The 23,407-nt window shown below is 42.4% G+C and overlaps 2 protein-coding genes across 5 annotated transcripts in view; one reads left to right on the plus strand and one right to left on the minus strand.

Annotated features, from left to right (window-relative positions):
- The window catches only part of CCDC93 (coiled-coil domain containing 93), a 63,501-nt gene extending 52,532 nt beyond the window's left edge, over window positions 1-10,969 (plus strand). For both annotated transcript variants that reach the window (XM_032115236.1, XM_032115234.1), the window contains exons 17-23: window positions 690-761; window positions 1,024-1,132; window positions 3,647-3,729; window positions 6,804-6,841; window positions 7,750-7,834; window positions 8,496-8,609; window positions 9,797-10,969. In XM_032115236.1, the coding sequence (XP_031971127.1) occupies window positions 690-761; window positions 1,024-1,132; window positions 3,647-3,729; window positions 6,804-6,841; window positions 7,750-7,834; window positions 8,496-8,609; window positions 9,797-9,850 (555 nt within the window). In that variant the 3' untranslated portion in view covers window positions 9,851-10,969. The remainder of the gene's footprint in view (window positions 1-689; window positions 762-1,023; window positions 1,133-3,646; window positions 3,730-6,803; window positions 6,842-7,749; window positions 7,835-8,495; window positions 8,610-9,796) is intronic.
- Window positions 105-23,407, minus strand: LOC116446840 (5-hydroxytryptamine receptor 5B-like). 3 transcript variants are annotated; one of them, XM_032115239.1, is made up of 3 exons: window positions 22,404-23,407; window positions 10,708-15,580; window positions 105-2,749 (listed from the first exon to the last, which is right to left on the minus strand). In XM_032115239.1, the coding sequence occupies exons 1-2, from the start codon at window positions 23,166-23,168 to the stop codon at window positions 15,248-15,250; spliced, it is 1,098 nt and encodes a 365-aa protein (XP_031971130.1). In that variant the 5' UTR covers window positions 23,169-23,407; the 3' UTR covers window positions 105-2,749; window positions 10,708-15,247. The 3 variants fall into 3 exon arrangements, with proteins under 3 accessions (XP_031971130.1, XP_031971129.1, XP_031971128.1); XM_032115238.1 differs by having other exon boundaries at window positions 105-2,752; XM_032115237.1 differs by lacking the exon at window positions 105-2,749 and having other exon boundaries at window positions 10,145-11,236; window positions 11,675-15,580.

The following is a 23,407-nucleotide window of genomic DNA, read 5'->3' on the forward strand; positions in this document are numbered from 1 at the left end:
AGTGGCTGGGTGCACTGCATGCAGTGAGCAGCTGTCAGAAGTTAGGCTTTAACACAAGTGCATCCAGACTGATGGCAATGAATAATGAATGAACAGAAAAGGAAAAGCTTCAATGACTTTATTTTCAGTGGGTAAACATTTGATGCATTCACACCTCTGGAACAAGGCAGATTACAACTTCCATGATGCTGCTGTCCTCCTCAACACAGCATGAAAAAATTAAAATGTAAATCTAAATCTTGAATTTTTTAGCAGGAAAAAGTTACCTTGAAGGTAACTGCAGGAAATCTAGAATACGTGTCAGAGGGTTTATGTTCTGTTCAGGTGCCGTGTTTATTCTTAACCCCACCACTGAATCAAAGTATAAACACAGACAAGAGATACTGATAATCTTTGGATCTGTATCTTCATTTAAAGTGTGACTGTTATACTGTATAAAGTGCAAAAACTATTGATAACTCTTAAAAACTAAAATATCAAAAGTTAAAAGCTATCTAAATGCACTTGTTTACAATAAATTATGTCAGGCTTTTAATACAGATCATGAATTATTATTAAAAAAACCCTAAACAACAAATGGTGATGTTATTGTGGGAGCCAAAGACAGACAAACCCAGTCTGCCCATTTTTGCACTGCAGCTCTCATATGCTACTGTAATACACAACTGTTTTGGGTTCTCAACTTCCAGGAGCCAAATAAGGTTATAGAACAGCAGTACAAAGCTGAGAAAGAGAAACTGCAAAAGATCCGCCTGCTACTGGTGAGTATCTCTTTGGGTACTTGTACAAAATAGTTGATGTTTGTCTTATCTTGTAACTTCTAATACTTCATTTTGTTGTTCTAATTTTAACAAGTGTTTCTGCCAGAAATCAATTGCAAAAAAAAAAAATTGATCCTCAGCCAATGCTTTTTGTTTTTAAAATCAATTATTTAATAACAAAGTATTACTGGGGGGGCTTCATCCATTTTAAGAAGAGAACAAGAAGAGGCTTTCTTTTCTCCCCTCCTAACTTTCTATTCAGGCACGAAGAAACAGAGAAATAGCCATTTTACAACGCAAGATTGATGAAGTACCCAGCCGAGCTGAGCTCACACAGTATCAGAAGAGATTTATTGAACTTTACAGTCAGGGTATGTATATCAAGCAGGAGCATCCTGCTGAAGGCTAAAGCCCTGAAAGGAGGGCAATTGCATTTTAAGCATATGGCATGTAACAACAGAACTTACTGATTTGGTGGTATTTTAAAGGTCTTTGGTACTTACGTTACACATCATGTTTTTGAGGTTTTATAAGCTGGGCTTTAAGAATTTTCCTAGGGGTGAAACTCAATGTACAAGATCTCTGGACTAAATTTTGTCTGCAACAGGTTCTATCATTTAGGTTAATGACCAGTGTGTTTTGAAAGTCCTTAATTTACCATTTACAAATGAGGTTGCTGTGAGTTTGAGTTGTGTTTAATTAATTTGCCTTGCCATTAGATTGCTTCTATTGTTTCCACTGACATGACATAACTGGTTCTGAACCAAACTATGTCAAGAACTACAAGCCATCTCTTGAAGGGATTGGTTTCTTTCATTTTTTATTAACACAATCCTGAAATAACTTGGTAGGAGCAGAATACAAATTGTCTTTAGCTGTTATGGTCAGAAATTATAAAATTGGAAAACATTTCAAAGTTGTTCCATTAAACTTATAACAGACCAGTATGCTTACTGGTGTATATTTAACTAGCTTGTGTATTACAGTAAGAAAACCTAGCTAATGATTCGGAGATATTCTGCATTTATTAAATATGTGTGTGAACCAAGCTCTGGAAGGGTGAGCAGTTCCAACCTGGTTATCGGAGTGTGATCCAAATCCCTTGCCCTGCTGGGGCATCTCCAGTGGCACAGTCTTGTGCTGTCCCTCCACATGTGTTGTCTCACTCATGGAATAGATGTGAGTACAAATGCAGTACTTCTTCCCCCCTCTTTGCTGTGCCATGCAGTTTTTTTAATCAAGTCCAACTATAAAGAACTTTGTTGTTTTGCATTCAGTTTTCTGCAGATTCCCTGTCATGTCTAATTCAAAGTCTCTGGTCAGAGCTACCTGCTCAGAAGATGGAGCTTCATTTATATCTGAAGTACAGAGAGACTGGGATCAAAGAGACTTGTGCAGCTTTGGGTGTAGATTTAAGATGCTTTGAATTTTATGGGGCTTTGTTTTCTAGAGTACAAAGTGTGAGTAGTATCTCAGGATAACACACTGCTCAGTCGTGGTTGCGAGCCTGCATTCTAAGCTAAGCTTCTAGAGAAATGAGCTGGAAATCTCTGGCCAGTTTTTCTGTGATTTGTGGTATTTTTGGAGGTTTTTAGAGGCTTTTCATTTAGCCAGGTTCCGGTGACCTTCAGTTGCCAAAATGTGGTTTTTTTGAACTTTGATTTAAGGGCTGTTAGACAAGACAGTTTTCAGGGATAACTTCCAATCTTAGTGATTTTGTGATTTTTGTACCAGAATGTTTTTCAGTTACAATATTCAGCGCTTTGTTTTTGACCTAACTGAACATCTTCCACTGAAAACATTGAAGAGAATCAATGAGCCAGTTGGTTCCTTCTTCCTCTTCTCCCTTTGTCTGTCATACCCTGCATGGGTTCTGGTGTGTGCCCACAAGGCTCCATAGGTTGGCACAATTTCCAACACAGTGGAAATCTTGAAAGGTTTTCTGAATTACGTGGAATCCTCTCATGAAAGACTTGTGACTACTAGAGCTGCTGGAAGAACAGAAAGAGTTGCATGAAGGAAATGGTTTGGGAAAGGCCTCTTTTTCATTTGCCAGCAGTTCTGCAAATCCCAGACTAATGAGCATGATTTCACTGAGGTTTATAATTTTTAATCCATGCATTTTTTCCAGGTTCTGGTTTCTAGCCAGAATGACTTTTGCTGCCTGTTGAACTCTTTCCTTGGGAATCACAAATATCCTGGGTTTCCTTAGGCATTGAAGAACTAAAGACTAAAGGAACACTCAGCAGATTTGAGTATGATCTTGTAGGCCCAAAGGGAAGGCATGTCTGAGCCTTACCTTCCCAGCTGAGCTCTGACCAACATCTGCTGTAACCACCTAAACCAGAAAGTATTATTTAATTCTATCCCCACACATAGATTATAAGGAGATAAAACCACTTTAAAACAGCAAAAGCTTTGTTGGGCATCCTGCACATGTGTAGTTTGAAACACACCAGCCTAATGCACTTTTTTCCACACAGTGCTACCAGATTATCTGCTCTTCCCTGTCCCTGCCGAGCCTGTGCCCCTCCAGCAACACGGGCAAAGCCACTGTGAGCAGCACAGCTGCCTGTGTGATTGTCAGGGTAAAGCTGGGGAAGGAAGCATGAAAGGCAGCTGATGGTGCCAACATGTGTTGGCATAAAGGGCTGTCAGCAGTTGGGACTTAATTTAGACACTGAGCTGTGTAGTTCTTACAAGAGATGATAGCTGGAAACCCTGCTGAGACATCCTCTGGAAGGAGGTTCCCTCTGCATGGACATTAATGAGTGTGTTCCATTATTGATAGTGGAAAGTATGTTATATAAAGCCTATGAAGTATTTTTACAGATTCCATTTTACCTCATGTTCTTTTATTATTCTACCCCCTTTTTTGTTTGCAGTCTCAGCAACTCACAAAGAAACGAAGCAATTTTTTACCCTTTATAATACACTGGATGATAAGAAAGTATATTTGGAAAAGGAGGTAAGAAAAGGTTATTACTGTTTCCTAAGTATTCAGTCTGTGGGGAAGGAAATAAAAAGTTTTTGCTTGGCTTTCACCATATTCAGTCCTGTCAGAGCAGAGTTACTGGTCTTTGTAAATAAAAATGGAACAACTGATTCATAAGAATATTTCTAATCTTGGAGGGGAAATGGTCTGTGTTGTAAAAGAATTGCTGTTAGTAAAGCATGTTTAAACCACTCGCTGTGCGCTCAAAACATGAGCAGCATCTGATCAGCAAGTATCTCTGCCCTAATGTCACAGCACCAAATTACCCTTTTTTCTCTTTTTAGTCAATACTTTTTATTTTGAACCCAGACTACAGTCAGTAACTGGAGTGCAAATTCCAGCTGCTGTCAGAAACATCAGAGTTAGGTCTCAGGGTCTGAGCTGCCTACACTTAAGTTGCTGGTGATTTTACTGGGTCAGAGGAGCAGTTTTCATGAAAGCAATTTGGTTTTTTCCCCTCCTCTCTCCCATTTATGTAGAGTTTGCCTCTTTCCTGGGCATAAGTGAGTGATTTCAGTTTTCTTTTTTTTGCAGTGACAAATGTCTGATTTCAGTAAAGATGGAGAAATAGGAGGAAATAAGAGTAGATAAAAATTATGACTTTACTTTTAAAATATAAATGTTTTGATACCTGAGGTTTCGCTGTTTATTCTAATAAAATAAGAACATATTAGTGAGTTTTGCTTTACTTAGATATATTTGTTTAGTTTGTGAGACAAGCAGTGGTCAAATTCCTGATGATATAAAGATACTTTTCAGTGTCCTTTCACATCCTGTTTTGGAGATCATGAGCAACCATTTCCTTCCCTTAAGCAGCTGATACTAATCCATGTTAGGTAGTTTTCATTTTTTCCATTCAGAAAAATCATATACCAGATTTTAAAAAGCTGCATTAAGTAGAAGCTATAGAATTTGTATTACTTTAATTTCTCCCCTACATTAGAGTTTAATACAGATTTATTTATTTGGGTTTTTTTATTTTAATTTTGGTTTGGTTTTTTTTTTTTGAGGGGAAATCTGAAAATTAAAAAAGCATACAGAGATTGTTTTTGAAATGGGGACATAAAAAGCAGGTTAGAGAGAATACAGAAACAGAATATAGAGCAGATTTATTTCACTGTTGTATAGAATGGGAGTACTCTACTCTTGCCAAAATAATTCCATGCCTTTTGGGGGTTCACAGAGGGAATTCCGAATGTCTTCTGATGCCTTCTTAACTTCGTTAAATGTATAATGTCATTGAGACTTCCTTGAGATGCATTTCATATTAGAACCAAGGTTTCAGCAAGTAAATATTTTCTAACAGTGCATAAAAAAAAGTCTTTGGCATCTGTGCCTCACAGAGATTTCTGGAATATATTGCACTTTGTCTTGTTCCTTGTATTTGGGGGGGGGAGGGGGTTTCCCCTTTTTCCTCCCCAAACCAGCCCTTTTGTAAAACACACTGAGCATCACTGCTTTAAAACAACAATAGTAAGAATTGTTGTACAGTTGAATTTTGGCCATGAAGGTTTTAGTTCTGACATGAAAGGTCTCTGTGAACACTGTTCCTATTTTAATCATAGTTTGAGAAAGATCCATTTTTAAAATACTTTTAAACTCATTTTTTCATAATGTCTTTCAATTTTGGGGTGTGCACGCTGATTTCACTGTAGTGTAACACATCCACACTCTTCCTATGCAGTGGTTGTGCAGCACTGCTGTGCAGGGACATTATCCCTGGCTTGCATGTTTTGTGGTATAAATTGTAATTATGTTCTCAAGCACAGGCTTAGTGGAAGTATCTTGAGGCAGGGATATGGACGTGGCAAATATTGATAAGTAATGCAATAATTTCACTGCTGTAAATAACAGGAATTCTTAAGCATCTTGGCTGCTTGGGAGTCTGTTCAGAATTTGTTTGAATTTTCCAAGGGAAGGTCAGGAACACCTGCAGATTCTGCCATGCCTGGTTATTGCCATCTCATTCAGGTGGAAGATTTTATATTTGGGAGAGACGAGTTCAGCTTTGTGTGGCAGGTGATTCTGCTTGCAACCCTTGGGTTTGTTTAGTGCAGAACTCTTCAAATACTCATCAAAAGCAAAAGCTGCTTGGAAGCCTTAACCACAGGAGACTTGCAAGATGTATTCAAAGCTGAGAGAAAGGATTGCATTAATTGCCAGTTGTTGAATTTTAATGCTCTCAACAATATGTAAAAAACAAAAAAAAACCACAGGCAGGTACATAGGATGTATTCCATATAGTTTAATTAGTAAGGGGAATTTATACAACCAGCAAAGTATTCCTGAGATGCTGCTATAAATGTCTATTTTTGTCTTGATTCTGTGCAATGCTACTGTTTTGTAAGAGAAGCCAAACCTCTGAAATGCCATTCTATACTTTTTATGAGTGCACCTTTTAGCATCCAGTAAAATACACATAAGCCAAGTGAGCAATGATGCATGGCTGGTAGGAAACCTGTAAACCTCATCTGCACAGTGAAAGTAGTGCAGGAATTCACCTGCTGCTCCTGCACTGCTTGGAGAGTCTTCAGAGGCTTGTGTGGAAGTAGTTCTTCAGAATACGTTCAGTGGTTCCCATCTCAGAGGCAAAAGTGGCTTCTTTCCTGTCTATTTGTGATATGCTTGTGCACAGTCACTGTTCAGCACTGGACCAGCGTCTGCAAGGTGCTTTTATGTCAAGTTTCAGCACACACTGAACATGTGTACAGGCCACTTTACCTTACTGCTTTCGTTTGGGAAGGCAGCATGCTGGAAGATTCTCAGTGGTATAATTAAGTGCCAGTAAAATGTCTAGTCTCTGTTGTGGTCCAACAAATACTTCTGCTTTCTGTGATTCCACCAGTGGGATAGATTTTACTGAATCAAAAGGATTGGGGTTTAGCTTCTGTAAGAAAACTCATGGAGATTTTTGTACATCTGTCTGCTTTTGAGGGTATTATCTATATAGTCATTTTTTTTAAACTAAAATTCATCTTATTGTCTCTGAAAATTCATATCAGAAAAGACAAATGTATATTTTCTTCATTTTTTTTTCTAACTCACAGGTTAACTTACTGAATTCTATCCATGACAACTTCCACCAGTAAGTTATGGGTTTTATCTCTTAATAGTTGCAAAGAATAGTTGATTGGACAAATGGGAGTGGGCATCAGTTACAGAGACTAAAAATTTCTTAGAAGATTTTATAGTCATAAGCTGATTTATAGAATAGTTTATTAACTCTGTTTAAGCCAGTTTGGGGAATCACAGACTTGGAATTACATAACTTTATAGCCAACATATGTTTTTAATACCTGACTGTTTAGATGTGGAAATTCAGTCATAATTTTCCTGGAATTAATTAAAATATTTTCCTCCTTTTTGTGGAGTTGTGGTTATTACATTATGTACAAAACATCAGACAGGGACATATTTCAGACATGTTTATAATAAACTGCCTCTGTATTTGAAGATTTTGATACAGTGTGCAGTCTTTAGGTAAAATCATGGTTCTCTTGGAAGTTCATGGTCAAATACCTGTCTGTGATGCAGCCAGTTTTTATTTTTCTCTAATGATTTTGAGGTCTAAAATGATTTCTAGGCTTTCCCTATTACAGTGTGAAATTACTTTGTACAATATTTGGTGTTCTCCTAGACCTCTAGTCACCTTCTTAGCATTCACAACAGAGGCTTTTCTTTAAAAATAATGCTTTTATTTAGTTATTAGCAATTGATTCCTGTACAGCACATGAGAGCAAGGAACAGACTTGAGCTGACAGGGAGAACACTTGTGATGAGCTCTGAGTCTGAGCTCTCTCTGTTCCCATCTCTTTGGTAGCTCACACCAGCTGAAGAGCTGCACTGTCACTGGTACCAGTGATTAAAAGGATGAATTTTTACACAGAACACTAAGCAATGAGGACTGCTGGACATGGGTAGATGTGCAAGACAGCTGCAGCTGAGACACAGTGTCCCACATCCCTGTCAGGTGTTCCATTTTCTCCTTTCCAGAGCCATGGCATCGTCTGGATCTCGGGAGCAGTTTTTGCGGCAGATGGAGCAGATTGTAGAAGGCATCAAACAGAATCGAATGAAGGTCTGATACTCCTCTCACTTTCTTTGCTAGAACCTGGGAATTATCTCAGCAAAGCCTCTTGGAAATAATTGTGCATAGAAAGATCCATTACATGAGGTGCAAATTAGGCGAGCAACTAACAAGTATTAATTCTTTTCACATTCATCAGAACCTTCTCACCACCAAATGTCAATGCATAGAGTATGACAGAGGTGTTATAACAGCTCTGTCCTGACAGGAATCTTATACCCCTTACCCTCATTACTGGCAGTGCAGTGATTTAAATGCTTGAGACAGCTGAATGCTGCTGAAGTCAGTGAGAACTCTTCCATTTGCACTGCGTGGGTGCAGTCAGACCTGCACCTCAGGCATGTTTTTTCAGACAGCTGGAGCTGGCTGAAGGTGCTTTCTGCTGCTGAAGAGGGTCAGCAGCACCTCGGAGTCCCAACCATCAGGTGCCCTTGTCCCAGTTGCACCTATAATGCCACTGGAACTGAGACTTCAGCATTAGGCTCTTAATTTTCAAGAGCTAACCTCAATGTTCATTGCATTTCAAGCACACGCCAGGGGTATGTTTATGTAGCATGTGTCTCCCCTTGTGTGCTATAGATAGTTGTTCCTCGTGCAGTATGTCCGTGTGTCTGTGTGTATTCCATCTCTTATCCTTCCTGCATACCAACAGATGGAAAAGAAGAAGCAAGAAAACAAAATGAGAAGAGACCAGTTGAATGATGAATACCTAGAGCTTCTAGAGAAACAGAGGCTTTACTTCAAAACAGTGAAAGAATTTAAAGAGGTAAGAACACTTTTGCTAGGTAAACTGTCAAGTGTTCAGTGACCCATTTTGACTTGACTTGTACATTAATATATGCACAAGATTTCCTGATATGATGCTTATCACACCATGTTCATCATGCATCTTGGTCGTTTTCTCCATGTGACTCTTGGATTCTGAATCTGATTCTGGGAATTCTTCTTTCACTGCTAGATTGGCACCTCTGCATGTTACAGGGAGCGGTTATCAAGCAAGCTGTGTATTTAGGTTTTCAAGTGGAGTCTCTTGAAGATCTGTGAGCAGTTAGGTATTGGAGCAAAGAGGGGTGTGGAAATGTGTGTGAATAAGGAGGAAATGCAGAGTCTTGGTTGTTAATCTTCAGGAACCAGCCTTGTTGCCTAATGACTGTGAAAGCACTGTACAACACTTCATTGATTTAGCCTTTCCCTAGCTTTTAATCATCATGTGCTTCTGTTAATTGCTGTCTCCATGAGAATGAATGAATGAAAAGGAATGCTGCAGGCAAAATTGTCATTTGGCTTCATATGTTTGAGGAAAAACATCTTTGTGTAATTATTCCTGCTTTGTTCTGAGACAGTTCCTTCCTGCTTCAGACAGTGTATCCTTGCAGAGTGACAGGGGCTGTTCAGCTACTTGTCTGACATACAGAATTTTACATCCTACTTGCAGAATTTACGTGGATTTATTTTTAGGTTTTTTACCCATTTTTCTTCCATTGCCATGTGAGGGAATTTCTATTCAACCCTGCTACCCTTAAAATAAGTCATGGTTGTGGTACTGAACACAGGTGTTCTTATGTAAGTATATTTCCTGACCTAGAGTTGTTCCCTGAGCACTGACTCTTTTGCAAACTGTCCTGTGACATTCAGATCACCTACAAGTAATCTCCATTTCAGATTTATTCTATTCATAAGTTAAAAGCTGGGTTTGCTTTAGCTACATGTAACAATTTCAGATGAGTGATCAAGCAGTGTTCCTTCTGGCTTGCATGTCATAAAGTTTAATGAATATTGCCACTGGAACAACATTATGGATGAATCATAATTATCTTCAACTCATCACCTGCTCCAGGCTGCTTTGGATTTTGTAGATGATTCAGAATGAAAGGGTTTGGTTCTGTTGATGTGGAGATACAGGTAGCAGAGTTAAGAGCAATTCCTCCTTACGTGTTTGCTCTCTGTTAACAGGAATGCCGTAAGAACGAAATGCTGCTGTCCAAGCTGAAAGCCAGTTCTTCCTGAAGAACTCCAGCTGGGGAAATTTATAGAAGATTGTTCAGTCCATTGAATCTCTTTTGTGAGGTGACAGTTATAACTGCAATGTAGATGTATATATACAGATATATATAAAAAATATATATACACAAAGCTGTAAAAGTCTGTTTTTTCCAGTATGTGTTCAGTTTACATTCCCTTATCACATGGCTGTATTATTCATTATTGCCTCCACTACACAGTAAAGAGTTAACACAGTACAGCAAAACAGAAATACTGTCTAATTTTATTTATTTGGGTTTGTTTGGTTTTTTTTTTTTTCCTACCGTAAGGATAGTGGGAATGTTTGTTTATTTGGGTTTTAACACTGAATTAGGTGAAGATTCTGGTATAAGTTTACATGTACTGTGTAGTACGTCCACCATCCCACAGGATGAGCACTGCAGAATGCAGTAGTTTGTTAACTTCAGCCCAAAAAAACCCCACAGAATGAGATTCTTCAAACTCACCTCACCCGCTAATAACTTCACATTATTTTAATTTACACTCTAGCCATAGATAGGACTCCAAAGGATAACAATTAATTTCTAATGGTTAAGAAAATGAAAACTTACCTTGGATAATTCCTGGTGTAAAATGATAGATCTATATTTTTATAAAGTCTAGCTGTTGTATAAATTTCTTTGAAATTTCATTTTTATATATAGAGAGTGTGCTTGTTAAATTAATAGCTCCAGGAAAAAACACCTTAATACTAGGACCACCACGTTATCCCTGGCTGGGATGAAAATCAAAGTCTGTCACCTGTAATATGGGAAGATAAAGACACAGACATTCTGCTCTAATGAACTGATGCTCACCTTTGAAGGCAACAACCTACTTACCCTGCTGAAGATTTGCTCTTGAAAGTTCAGAAACTTTGTGGGACACTTTCTGAAACATTTTTTGTATCTGTATATACAGTATTTTATAATTCAAACAGTTGCTTTTTGTACTTAACACCAGGATTTTGGACTGACTTCTTAATGTACATGTCATCTTCAGGAGAAGAAAATCCATGTTCCTTTTTCCCACTGACACTGATGAGAGTGCTGTTCAATTACTTTCTATGGCAGTGAGTATAAAATAAAGAATGTTTGGAATCCAGTCACATTCTGCTATCGTGTTTTTAAGGTGGAACTTGCCTTGGAAGCTTTCCCAGGCTCTTGAATTACAAGTGCATTAAAAGATGAATCGTGTCCATAGTCAAATGAGTCACTGGTTTTTTGATGTCCTGGTCCTGTTCTTCAGCACAAACAGAAAGAAAACCTTCCCACTGAGCCAGCAGGAACCTTGCTCCCCAACACGGGTTAGTGAGGGAATAGATCTGGGCTGCTCCTCTTGCATCTGTTCAAAAAGTCAGTCTGCCCAGAGCTAGCAAAACAACAAAGGCAGAATCAGATTCCAAGTCCTTTCAAAGAAGGAAAAATTTACATTCAGCATTCCTTCAAAGAAGGAAACCTGCATTGAGTGCTACTTGCAGACTTTCTGTAGTCAGCTACAGAAGGTGTTATTTCTATCTACAAACTTTGCCCTCTATAAAAACTGTAAGGCTCTTCCTAGTTTGTGAATTGAATAATTCAACTTTGGCACCAAGGACACCTGCTTGGGAATTCAAGCTGTGCTGTGCTAGTGTACCATGCAACTCTAAAAAAGTAACTTGAATGGACATTTCAGTTTGGGATTTATCATTTTAATCACAATTGCTTTTTAGCATCAAGCAAAATTTCCTAGGTAGGGTAAGTAATGAACTTGCACGTAGAATAAATGATGTGGTTATTTGTTCAGTATAATGTTGAAATTTATGCTTACCTGCTACAAACACAGTAACCTGGAAATTTCCACAAGAAATATAAAAATGTGAGATCCGTTGCTCTGACCAGGAACTTGTGATTTTTACTAAAATATAAATCTGAGGTTTTTGAAGATGCAGCTGTTGCTCACAAAGAATAAATCAGAGTCCAGATAATAACTGTCTATTGTAGCTGGAGCCCAGGGCAGATGGATGCTACCTCTGCTGTGAGACCCATGTGAAAAGAAGAAAGGAGGCTGGTGAGGGTGTGAAAGCAGTTCCACCAGCTCTGGCTTCCTGGCACAGGCTCTATGTGTTGGGTGCCATTTCTCCTCATACCTGGGCAGGAACCTATAGCAAGGAGAATCTGCCTTAATTCTCCATCTTGGCTGATTGCAAAGGAGGAACTGAGACTTAGAATTCTACTTCAATATTGCTAGATTTCTTTGTTGAAAGAGAAAGCTCTTACCCTGAATTCATCTAGTGTTACCAGGCTTGTAACATTTACAGGACTTGCAGCAAAACCTAGTTTCTTTCTAAGGGTTATCAGCATTTTCTGCTCACATTCATCTTCCAAAGCCCTTTCATTTCTGCACAGTCTGGGCTCCAACAGCACAGCAAACAGGCTTTAATTTAAATACAGCTGCTGCAGGATTCCCAGAGCCTTGCTGCAGGATGCAGCAATGCCCTTCTGCTGAGCAATAGGCTCTGGTAAGTTTTTCTAGGAGCAAATTCCATGTCAAGAAATAAAGTTTAAAACTAGCAGTCCACTGTGTACAGAGACGATTGGTGTATTCCAAATCGGCAGCTTCAGTTGGGGAAATAAATGACTGTAACGTCTAAGTTCTGCCCAGTGATGTTCCTTTGGAATACCTGCTTTTTTTTTTTTTTTTTCTTTCTTTCTGTTTGGACAGTCAAGATACTGTGTCATTTATTTTAGTTCATTTATCTTAGTTCATATGGGACCATCCAGCAGGTTAGGCAACAACCACAGACACCATAATTTCTTTGCCCTGGAGTAAGCTGTGATTAAAAACCAGAATTTTAAATCCTGAGTATGTGCTGCTGCTCTTCTAAATGCAGTCTGCATTTAGAGCCAGTGTGGGAAGTTGATTTTGTTAAGAGTTTCCTAAAGCCACTGTAATGAAATGAAAGCTCCACTTGCTTCTCGGTACGGAGCCAGGCTGTGCGAGCCTGTCACTGTAACACTCACTGCTGGCACAGATGCTTGGGTGGGCAGAGCACTGGCTGCTTCTCTTCAGATCTGCTCACAGCAAAATTCCAGAGGCCCAGCCTCACCTCCTAAGGGAGCTAAATTCATCCTTGAGGAGGAGGAGAGCTGCGTCAGTGCCCTGCTGCAGCTCTCCTGTGAGCTGAAGGCACCCTGCTGCCCATCAGTGTCTGCAGCAATGCCACGTGTGCAGCTGCAGGAACAGCTCTGGGGGGTTCTCCCAAGTTCCAGAGGCCAAGCCATGGTAGGAGGTGCCTTCACAGCCTGTGTCGCTCCAGGGAAGGGCTCCTGCTCAGGAACCAGAGCCGGGTGCTGCTCCAGTCAGCTGGAATGTGCAGCTGGAGTATCACTGCTGCTCCTGCAGCCAGACTGGGAAGGGCCAAGGGTTGGCATTAGATTTGTGTGACAGTAATGGCTTGGCTTAGCAGGCTGAGGGAGTACAGGCACTAAAATTTGGCCAAAACATGTTACTAGAAATTTCAGGAGTGCCCCATGCAGAAGATTTGTATGCTTTTCAACACCAACTCAAGACAACCTCTTCATTTCCTCCTTCCATATCATCTGTTTGGATTTTAAAGGTTTTAGAGCAATGACTCTCTTATATGAAAAAATTCAACTGACTTGAAAAAACTGTCAGTGGTTCTGAACGAGGCTGCAGGTTTTAGTAGCATTCAGTCTCTCACATATGTGCCTTCCTTCTGGTTTAACTAAGCCTCCAAACACTGGTTTGAATGGTAGCTATTCCATATGCAGGCAAGTTGAGAATCAGAAGGGAAAGTTATTTAAATTGGCATTTAAGTCTGAGTCACTATCTAACTACTCTTCGAAATTCTAGGTTATTAAAACTTCTGAATTCCCACTGAAATTGAGAGAAGCATCCTCAGCAGGAATGCAAGACACACAGGAGGCTGTGGCTGCAGGCACAGCAGGTCACACTGGACTGCCACAGCAGTGCAGGTGTGAGGTACAGCACTGCCTGACCTCACCATACACCGTGCTCCTGAGATGCAGCCAAGCTTCCCTAAGCTTCCTGGGACTCTATGTCAGTAAAAAGCTGCCATGCTAGAAATACACAGAGATGCTGTCAGCTCTCCCACTCAGAGCAGGGGAGGAAGTAAAGCCCACCAGAGAAACAAATACGGAGCAAGATGGGCTTGGCAGTATGCAGGAAATACATTATTTATGTATATATTGTTGGGTATGGGGTGTTTGTCAGATCTTGGGAAAACAATTTAAGGCTTGGGTATGAGTCCCTTTGGGTTTTTGGGAGTCACTTAGACCCAATAGCATCAACACCTTTGTTACAGGAGGAGGAAGTTGATGCCAGCTGACAACTTGTGGACTTTACTCAGGTTGGGTGACGAGCACATTTATGGTGCAAGGCCCCAGACACAGTGCAGGCACTCACCTCCCACTGCCAAGCAGCCACATGTTGCTGCCAGCACAGCTGATGTGACTGAACATCATGTTTGGTGTTTGTAACACAGATGCCTGCTCAGTTTTATGGCAGCACAAAATAACCACGCATTCAGTCCCCATTCACTTGGAGGTGTTGGTGTCTATCTTGAGCTCACCTGGGTTTCATAAAACAGGGAGAGCCTGAACCTGGCAGAGTGACAGAGGACAACACAGGTGAAAAATCCTCGCTAGATCCTCCTGTGCAAGCAGTGAGAACACATTCTCAGGGGCTCTGAATAATTTTATACTCGCCTCTTGTTTCACTTAACCCCAGGGGACACAACTGACCCATCTGACCAAGCCTGCCCATCAAGCCCTGCTGCTTGCAGAGTACACAGCCCCTCAATCCTGGCAGGGTGTGTTTCTGAGCTGCTTAGTCATCCACTTTAATTTCACATCAACTCAAGGACTGATTGACTGCAGCATGTTTATTCCCTTCCAAATAAATCTCCAAACCGAAGCCAGCATCCTGCCCATATTGCAAACATGCCAGTACTGCTCAATTAGCAGCTCCCACTGGTGCCTTTGCTAATGAGGAGAGCTCCAGCACAGCCCCATGGCCGGCTGGGTGGGATCAGCCATTGGGTGTGCCAGCCACAGCACCGGCCACACACCGGGCTTTGCTGGCACACCTCAGCGTGCGTTGGTTTGAAGAGCAGATGGGAGGCATTCCCTGCTTCCATCTTCTTTGCCAAACCCTGGAGAAGCACATAGGTATTTCTAAGGGGGAACTGTAAACTCTCAGTAGGTTTATATCCAGACGTCTTCCATCTTCTTTTTCACGGCTCCTAAATCCCCTCAAGTAGCTCTTGTGCATGAAAACTGTACATATCACAGGCACGTTTCCCTCAAGAAATCTCTCTATTACGCAATAGAGGAATCATATTCTCCTCTGTCTCCCCTTTTATCTCTGCTTTACAAAAAGGTTCTTGAAGGCATTGTTGTAATTTTTGTTAAATGCTGTATAAATGAGAGGATTAAAGAAAGAATTTGAGTAGCCAAGCCAAAGAAAGATGCTTTTCCAGACGGGTGGGATATTGCAGGAACAGAGAGGACTTATTAATGCTGTGATGAAGAAAGGGATCCAGCACAGTACAAAAACTCCAATTAAGATGCCAACCATCAGAGCTGCCTTTTTCTCTTTCTGTTCTCTCCACGTTTCTCCATCTGTCTGGAAAGTGATAGCTGCACGACGAGCTGTAAACACCATCTGTGGTTCCTGCGAAGCTTCCTTCACCTCAAACAAAAGCAAACACAGTTTCTTACCAAGACAGTTTGTTTGAGTGAAGTATTACTTTTAAATGACAGCACAACATCTGTGCACCTACCACAAAAGGCCTGAACTCCATTCCTTCCATGCTAAAAGAAAGAAAATACCCCAGAGTGCCAAAGTTACCGGGCTTCTCATTACACTGGAAAAGCTGCCAAGTGTAGCTGACAAACAGAGCTAAATAAAGAGCAACTGGAGCCATGCGTGTTGTGGGACCCTTCTTCAGTTTATTTTCTTGGATGCCTTCATACCTAGAGGGAAATTGGGTTGTTAAGGCAGGCTAACAAAGGCCTGTGTCTGCTGCCGATCCCTGCACCAGACTCATGCTGCTAGCTGGCCTTTAGACCTGCTCCAGGTGAACTGCTTTAGCAGGGAGCTTGGATTAGATGATCTCCAGAGGCCCTTCCAAACCCTACCATTCTGTGATTCTGTATTTTCTCAAAAAGTACTCTATTGCCAGAAAAACACCATTTCAATGGCCTTCAGTTCAAACTCTGGCTTCAGCAGAAGTCATATAAGAGAGGAAAAAATTTCAGCTACTCCAGGCTGTCAACAGTGCTTCTTGTCTCCTCACCAAGGGCAAGACATTCATCTCTGCAGTGAGTACAGCACAGTGCTCTGGGGCAAACTGCTCCTGGGCAGAAGTTATCCATGTGCTTTGAGTCTGACCAGATGAAGACACTATCTAGTAATTTTAACCTGAAGATTGAAGTATCTGCGATATTAAAGTTCTTCTAGGCACTACAGTTATGAAGAGAGTGCAATAAAAACAACAGTTTAAGGCTGTAAAATTTGCCTGAGTGATAATTCACAGCACTGCAGGACTTTGACACCACTCCAAAGATGGCTCATTGTTAAATTAGCCACATATTCCACATGCATGTGCCACCTTTGTAATAGATGGAGGGCCTCTACTCAATATGAGCATAGCAATTCAGACATGGGAACACTGGCAGTGGATGAACAATCACTCTTCAGGATGGATATCCCTGTCTGCACCCTCAGACATGAGACAGGGCTGCAGAATATAAGAGCAGCAGATTGTCGGTGCAGGCAAATAATGGAGGAAAATGAAAATCACATCTGTTCTGACAATTAAAATGGGACACCCCTCATGTAGCAAGGATCACACCATTTGTCTGCAGAAGGACTTGCTCTGCATGTCCTTAATCACACTCTGCAAAAAGGGATGAATGTATGACATGAGGACAAATCTGTGACAAGCAACCCTGAAAGATTATGTCTTAGCCCTGTGGAATAGTTACATAAGTGCCTCTTGGGAAGAGCCATACAAAGGACTTTGTCACGAGCATCAGGCACAGTTTGGTACTGTATTAAACCTTCAACTCTTGCTCAAAAGATGGAGCTTGCTGTGTGCCATCATCAAATCAGAGCCTTCTCACTACTTCCGACTGCAGAGTTTACTAGCAGCGACCCTTTTATCACTTAATTACATATTGTAAGAAAAAGTTATTTCATTTCTTTCCTAGAAGATACCACAGGTATCCTCAGGTGTTTTCCCCAATGAAGCCTGCATTTACAGCCTGATCAAGCTTCCACTGAAGTCAGAGGAGTTTTTACAAACTTCACTGGTTGTTAGGCCAGGCCTCTGAATACAAAACAGCAAGTGAAAACAGATCATGGTACATTTTGTAAATTACTTGCTAGAACTAAATGCAGCTCTAACTGTACCAGATCTGCAGTTCCCAGCACCAATTCCAGAGGTTTTGCATGAGTCCAGTTTCTAGTGTAAGTCACAACACCTCACCTTTATCCTGTACCATGCAGAACAAAGGACAAGTACAGAACCTTTACCCCCATTTTTGAGCACTAACAAGCAGCCTGTGATAGCAGAAGAGGTGGTCACAGACTGTAAATGAGAGCAGTCCATGGAGATGCCTTGGGTTATGCTGGAGACATCTCTGCAGTGCTGCACACTGCTCTCACTTGGTGTCTAGCAGCACACTCTGCCTCCGGCACAGATTTCCTTCCATCTGCCCAGGCACTGCTCCAGGAGCTGCGAGTCAGGAGCACTGGGGAAATAGCTGATGGAAAAGACTGCTACTCTGAGGCCAGAATTCGGGTCTAAATTCATGAAATCAGCTATTTCCAGGACAATGGGCTCTGAGAATTGCAGAGATGACTGCTTTTCTGTGAGAATAATAAAGAGAGTGAATTAAGGAAATGAGCTCAAGTACAAATCCTTCTACAGACACAAAGGAGTTTGGTTTTAGTTCCAGAATTTATTCCTCTGTATGTTGATCAGCACTTACAGTTCAATGCCCCTTCTCTTGTTTGTCTATCCCCAGTAAATTACTACTATTAAATGGCTACATGTTCCCAGAGCTGTATGCTCCCAGTTCCTGTGCTCCTAGAATGTCATAGAAAACATGCCACCAAGGAGCTTCTGACAAAATCCCTTGATTTAAAATGTTCCTTAAAGCTGTAATGATTGCTATTATTGGTCCTTTGTGGCAGGTCCTGCACCTGCAGGGTCTGCAATAACAAAACAAAACAACAGTAAAGATGATAAACATCAATCAAATCTGGCTTACTACCACAAATTCAGAGCTTTGCTTATCAGTTTGATGCAGCAAAGGTCGTTACTGCCTCAGTGCAGCCCTGGCACACTTCTTGCTCTTTGAACAAGAACACAAGAAACTAAATGCACAGCAAAGGATCGAAACATGGAAATGTCTACACTCTCTTGGATGCTCCACCAACATGACAAACAGTTCATTTGACAGGGAGAAGAACACCCACTTTCTCTCACAGGATTTTCTTCTGCTGTAAGCAGGACTAATTCTGTATTTCTCCCAGGAAATCACTACCCACTTCAGTTTGCTTCCTGCCTCACTCTTTTCTGGACATTTTTTGCCACTCTTCTGGACAGCTGAACTTTGTTTCCTGACTCATCTCTTGTACTTGTACAGTCAGGGGCAGAAATAAGAAATAAAAGGCCTGTGACCCCTTCAGAGAAGGAGAATCTGTTTTCTCTCCCACACTGTCCTGACTGGTTAAGTGAGTTTGAGAGGCTGAATGGGCCAAGGTGCAGAACAACACAGCACCACTGGAGCTCTGGGGCCTGATCTTACACAGAGCGGGAAGGACACTCACAAAACTCTAAGGTTTGGATCATGCCTAATGTTTTATACACTATACAAGTACTTTGAGAGGGGAGAAAGAAAAAAAACCAAACAAAACCAACAAAAAAAACCCCAATCATCAACAGAACTTTATTTTTAAATCATATGAAAATTTAAATCTGATTTTGCAATTGCTACATGTAGTAATCCAGACATTCAGATCCCGTCATGCTTGGTTTTGCTGGGCTATCCCTATGCTACAAGGGATTTCACTGATTTAAAAGGGCACTATGCAGCAGTATCTGCTGTTTTTCAAGCAGTCTCATTTATTTCAATTGGACTGTTTAGAGAGAGAATTATTGCCTGCTGTCAACAAGGTGTGACAGAGCATAGCTCTCTGTCAGTGATGATATGTCACTAGGTTTTTAATGAGGGTCACCCACATCAGTGTTGCCTGCAGAATTCACTTTTTAGGCAGTTTCATAATTAGCAAACAATTTTAAAAGCACCAGCTTAATTTAGGATCCCAATTTGGCAATTATTTTATTTCAAAGGAAAGCAAAAAACCAAGCTCTCATTAAAACCTGAAGCATCTCAGATGTTTCATGTCCATCTCCCTCACCTGAATTTTTTCAAAGGTTTTGAAAAGTGTTTTTCAAAAACACAAGTAAAATTTTAACCAAAGAATGACTCAAAATAGTTACAAAATAACTATTCTATTCTGCAGCTCTGTGAGAGTGTAGGAACATAAGGTACGTATGCCAACTCCCAGTTTCAAAGAAATGTTCTTTCTCTGTAAAAAAAATGAACATTTTTTATATACATATACATATATATAGTGGCAACCTGCAAAGCACTTTGGTGCCTGAGTCTGTTGGCTGACAAACATCAATGTACCACCCTCACTGCTCCACTTGGTGCATTGGTTTTTCCAAGACATCCCTACTGGCATCTGAGGTCTATGAACTCAGACCTTTTTTGTCCTGAGACTTGCCAGAATGAACCAGCTGGTTGTACCTCAGGCCACAAACTGCAGCCCTGCTGTGCAGTTCCAATCCAGCACTACCTGACAGCTGAGTGCAACACAGACGTCTCTCCCAGCAGGGATCACTGCTGTTACTGCTCACCTCCAGACTCGGAAGCACTTCCAGCCTTTGGCATTGTCTGCCAAAAAAACCTTGCTAATATTCCTCAGATCAGCTGGTGCAGGGCACCTGGAGTGAGAACTGACATAGATGCAGAGGAGAATTCACATCCAGAGTCACACTGACAGAAGGAAAATGTTGCCAGGGTGAGCATGACAGGTGAGCATTCTCTGAGAAGGAAGAAATGGAATAAAGTAGAGGGAGGAGAGACATCAAGGGAGAAAGAAAGGGAAAATAAGAATGATTTTATGGGCAAACCATGAGAAGCAGAACAGAATTTGTCCCATCAGAGAGGAGAGAGCTGATGCGGACAGCCCGATCACCCCTACATGTAGAGAAGCAAAGCTTGGCAATGTTGCCTTTTGTTTGCATGTAAAGAAAAAAACAACAGGGTTTTGCCAAAGAACAGTAGTAATGTGCATGAAGATTCCCCTCCAGAATTCACTGGGGAACTGCTACTCTTCCTGTGGATGTGAGCTTACTACCACAAGCTTAAATAAGATCAGGATAACACTCTGTGAGTAAATCTCAGTATCTTAATTTAGAAAGAAAACAAGAAATGCATCCTGAATGCCAGCTTGCTTGATCCACGAGTTCATTTAATGTAAACGTGTGCAGCATCAGCTCTTCCTTTAGGTGAGGAGCAAAGTTTGCATCTGAATCACAGAAGTCTTTTAATTTAAGTCAGCAAATGGAGCTGCTGGGATAATGGGGGAAGTTGCTGCCACATACCGATTGCAGATTCAAGAATCCCCGTTATAAAAGAAGTTAATATGTCAATCACACCAATATGAGAAAGATGAAGAACTACTGGCTTGAGTATTTACTGGTACTGCAATAACCCCTCCAAAATGGGTGTTTAGCTCACTCTGACAGAGCCCTTCTGTCAGTGCAGCCTAAAGCAGCCCCCAGACATTGCATCAGCAAAAAGCACTTACCTGCCAGCCATGCTGGGCCCACGCAGAGGCTTTCACAGACAGAACTAAACAGTTTGCAGCCAGACTCTTTCTTGCTAAAACTGTCATATGATGTGTCTCTCCACCGGCTTGAGCAGCAATGCCTCAGCTCATTTAACTTCCCAGAATTTGATTCCAAACAACCAGTCCTGAATGGGTATGTGTGTATGTAAAAGGCAGAGCATGCAAAACCACTACAAATAATCAGCTGGCTTTTGTGCTTGAAAGGATTGTACATTAACTCCAAGCAATACATTCATCATACTTAAAGCAATTTGAAAGAAATTTGGTGCAAACTAAGGGCTGAAGATCGTAGGGAAAAAAATGCTGCTAGAGGAGATATTCTAAACTTTTCTAGAAAATTTTTTGCTTTTGCATAGAAGACACCTTCATAAAACAATATACATTAATAGTATCTTTAAGACATTACAAGCCAAATCTGCAAGCCTAATCACAATTGCCAGTGCTGTTATCTCTTGCAAGAATCTGGGGACACAACCTACAGACTCTTACTTGTGACCATAATAATGTGCTTCCTTGACCCCAAATCAAAGAGAGAAGGATTTAGCAGGGGAATGAGGCTGTGCAGGATTAGCTCGAATGGAACAGAAAGGTTCTCTGTAGGTATCTCTAACATCCACAGAGCTCATCTTTCGCTCCTGGGAAGGGAAGGTCTTAGGAAGTTCAACATGCAATCACAAAAGCATAAAGAAAATTTTTCACTGGTAGGAGAGAGAGTAAGAATATGTGAAAGAATGCAGGGAGAGTTTGCAGAGAGCACTGCCAAGCACGGTGGAGGCATGGGATGGGTGACAGCAGCATCATGTAGAGAGCCTGACTTACAGGGCACAAGGAGCCAACCCCAACCCTTCTGAAGGGACACAGCTTTCCTGTCAGTAAGGTGTATCCCCAAAATGAACGAGACCTCCCAAATGGCTAGGGCACCGCGGGATCATAGACAATCTTTGGGATAAGAAAGAGAACATGGTTTTTAAAACAGCAGGTCATTTTAAACCAGAAACAATTAATTGCTCATTGTTTCAACATTATGCAGTGAGCAGTACTCAAGGTAAAATAGCCCAAGCACATCAGAATGTATATATATAGAGAGAGAGAGAGCATATAGTGTGTAATTTGTTTATCAAAATCTATTCAGACACACAAAGTCTGTGCTGGTAAATAAATGTGCATGCATTTACTCACTACAGGACCTAAGGATCTCTTTTTTTTTTTACCCTACCAACGCTGTAAAAAACAAAAAGAGGAAAAAAAAACCCCAAGGAACGGCAAATTCAGAACAAAGAGACCATTTTCAAATGTCTCTCCCGACTGGCAGTGAGTGCACCTGTCCCTTACTCTTATAACACACAAGGAAAAAGTGAGAATAAAGCTCTTCTCCAAGGGTTGCCCTTTTTGACTGGCTAATTACTGCTCACGTCCAGTCTGTGACAAAGTTCAACTCACACGGGAGCCCCAGGGCACCTCGCAGCCTTCTCGCTGCGCAGAACCCACCAACGCAGGGGTGAGGGCCGGGAGCTGGCGAGAAGCAGGATCGCAGTGCCTGGGGGAGCAGCAGGGGCTCCCTCCCCTTCCCCAGCCTTACCTCCGGCAGCGGCACCACGGCGTTCCTCCTGCGGCCCCCCATGTGGAACTTGGACGCCTTGTAGATCTTCCAGTAGACGAAGAGCACCACGCAGAGGGGCAGGTAGAACGCGCCGCCCGTGGAGACGATGGTGTAGGACGGGTCCTGGCTGACCTGGCAGCGCTCCTGCTCGGGGCTGTAGGTCTCCCCCCAGCCCAGCAGCGGGGCGAGGGAGATGGCGGCGGAGAGCAGCCAGGTGAGAGCGATCATGACATTGGAGATGCGGCGGCGGGCGAGCAGCGTGTACTGCAGCTGCCGGGTGATGAACCAGTAGCGGTCCAGGGCGATGGCCGTCACGTTCCAGATGCTGGCCGTGCAGCACAGCACGTCGAAGCACACCCACACGAGGCACAGCTCACGGCCCAGCCGCCACCGCCGCCCGGCCGACAGCTCCTTCACCAGGCTCAGCGGCATCACCAGGGCCGCCACCAGCACGTCCGACACCGCCGTGGAGGCCACCAGGTTGTGGGGCACCCGGTGGAAGGCCTTCACTCGCAGGATGGTCGCCAGCACCAGCAGGTTCCAGAGGAAGGTGGCCACGGTCAGGAGCACCAGCAGGGTCAGGATGAGGACGGTGAAGATGGAGAAGGGCTCCCGGCCCCTCCACACGCTGCCTCCCACCACCGAGGAGGAGGCGTTGGCGTCCATGTTGGCGGACGAGGTGTTGGCATCCATGCTGGGCTGGCACTGGCCCCGTGGGGAGCAGGGGCTCAGGGTCTCCGCCATGCCCGAGACCGGGGCTCGGCCCCTCACTACTGCCCCTTCCCAGGCCGCCGGCACCGTCCCCAGCCCCGCTGCCGGCGAGCGGGAGCCCCACACCGGGACGCGGCTCCGCTCAGCGGCCACCCGCCATGTGCCGCCGCCCCAGCGCTGCCCGCGGCTCCCGCCCGCGCCTGCCGCTCCGCACGCCCATCCCGGGCGGCTGGAGAAGGGAGCGAGGCAGGACCGCGGAGATGCTCCCGCAC

This window comes from Corvus moneduloides, chromosome 7 (assembly GCF_009650955.1).
Source record: "Corvus moneduloides isolate bCorMon1 chromosome 7, bCorMon1.pri, whole genome shotgun sequence".
Taxonomy (NCBI): domain Eukaryota; kingdom Metazoa; phylum Chordata; class Aves; order Passeriformes; family Corvidae; genus Corvus; species Corvus moneduloides.

Bases quoted from the DNA above. Each gene is read 5' to 3' on its own strand.
- LOC116446840 (XM_032115239.1), bottom strand. From the start codon at position 23,168: ATGGCGGAGACCCTGAGCCCCTGCTCCCCACGGGGCCAGTGCCAGCCC. The intron at 15,581-22,403 runs GTAAGGCTGGGG...CTTTTGTTTGAG, and splicing joins CCGTGGTGCCGCTGCCGGAG to GTGAAGGAAGCTTCGCAGGA.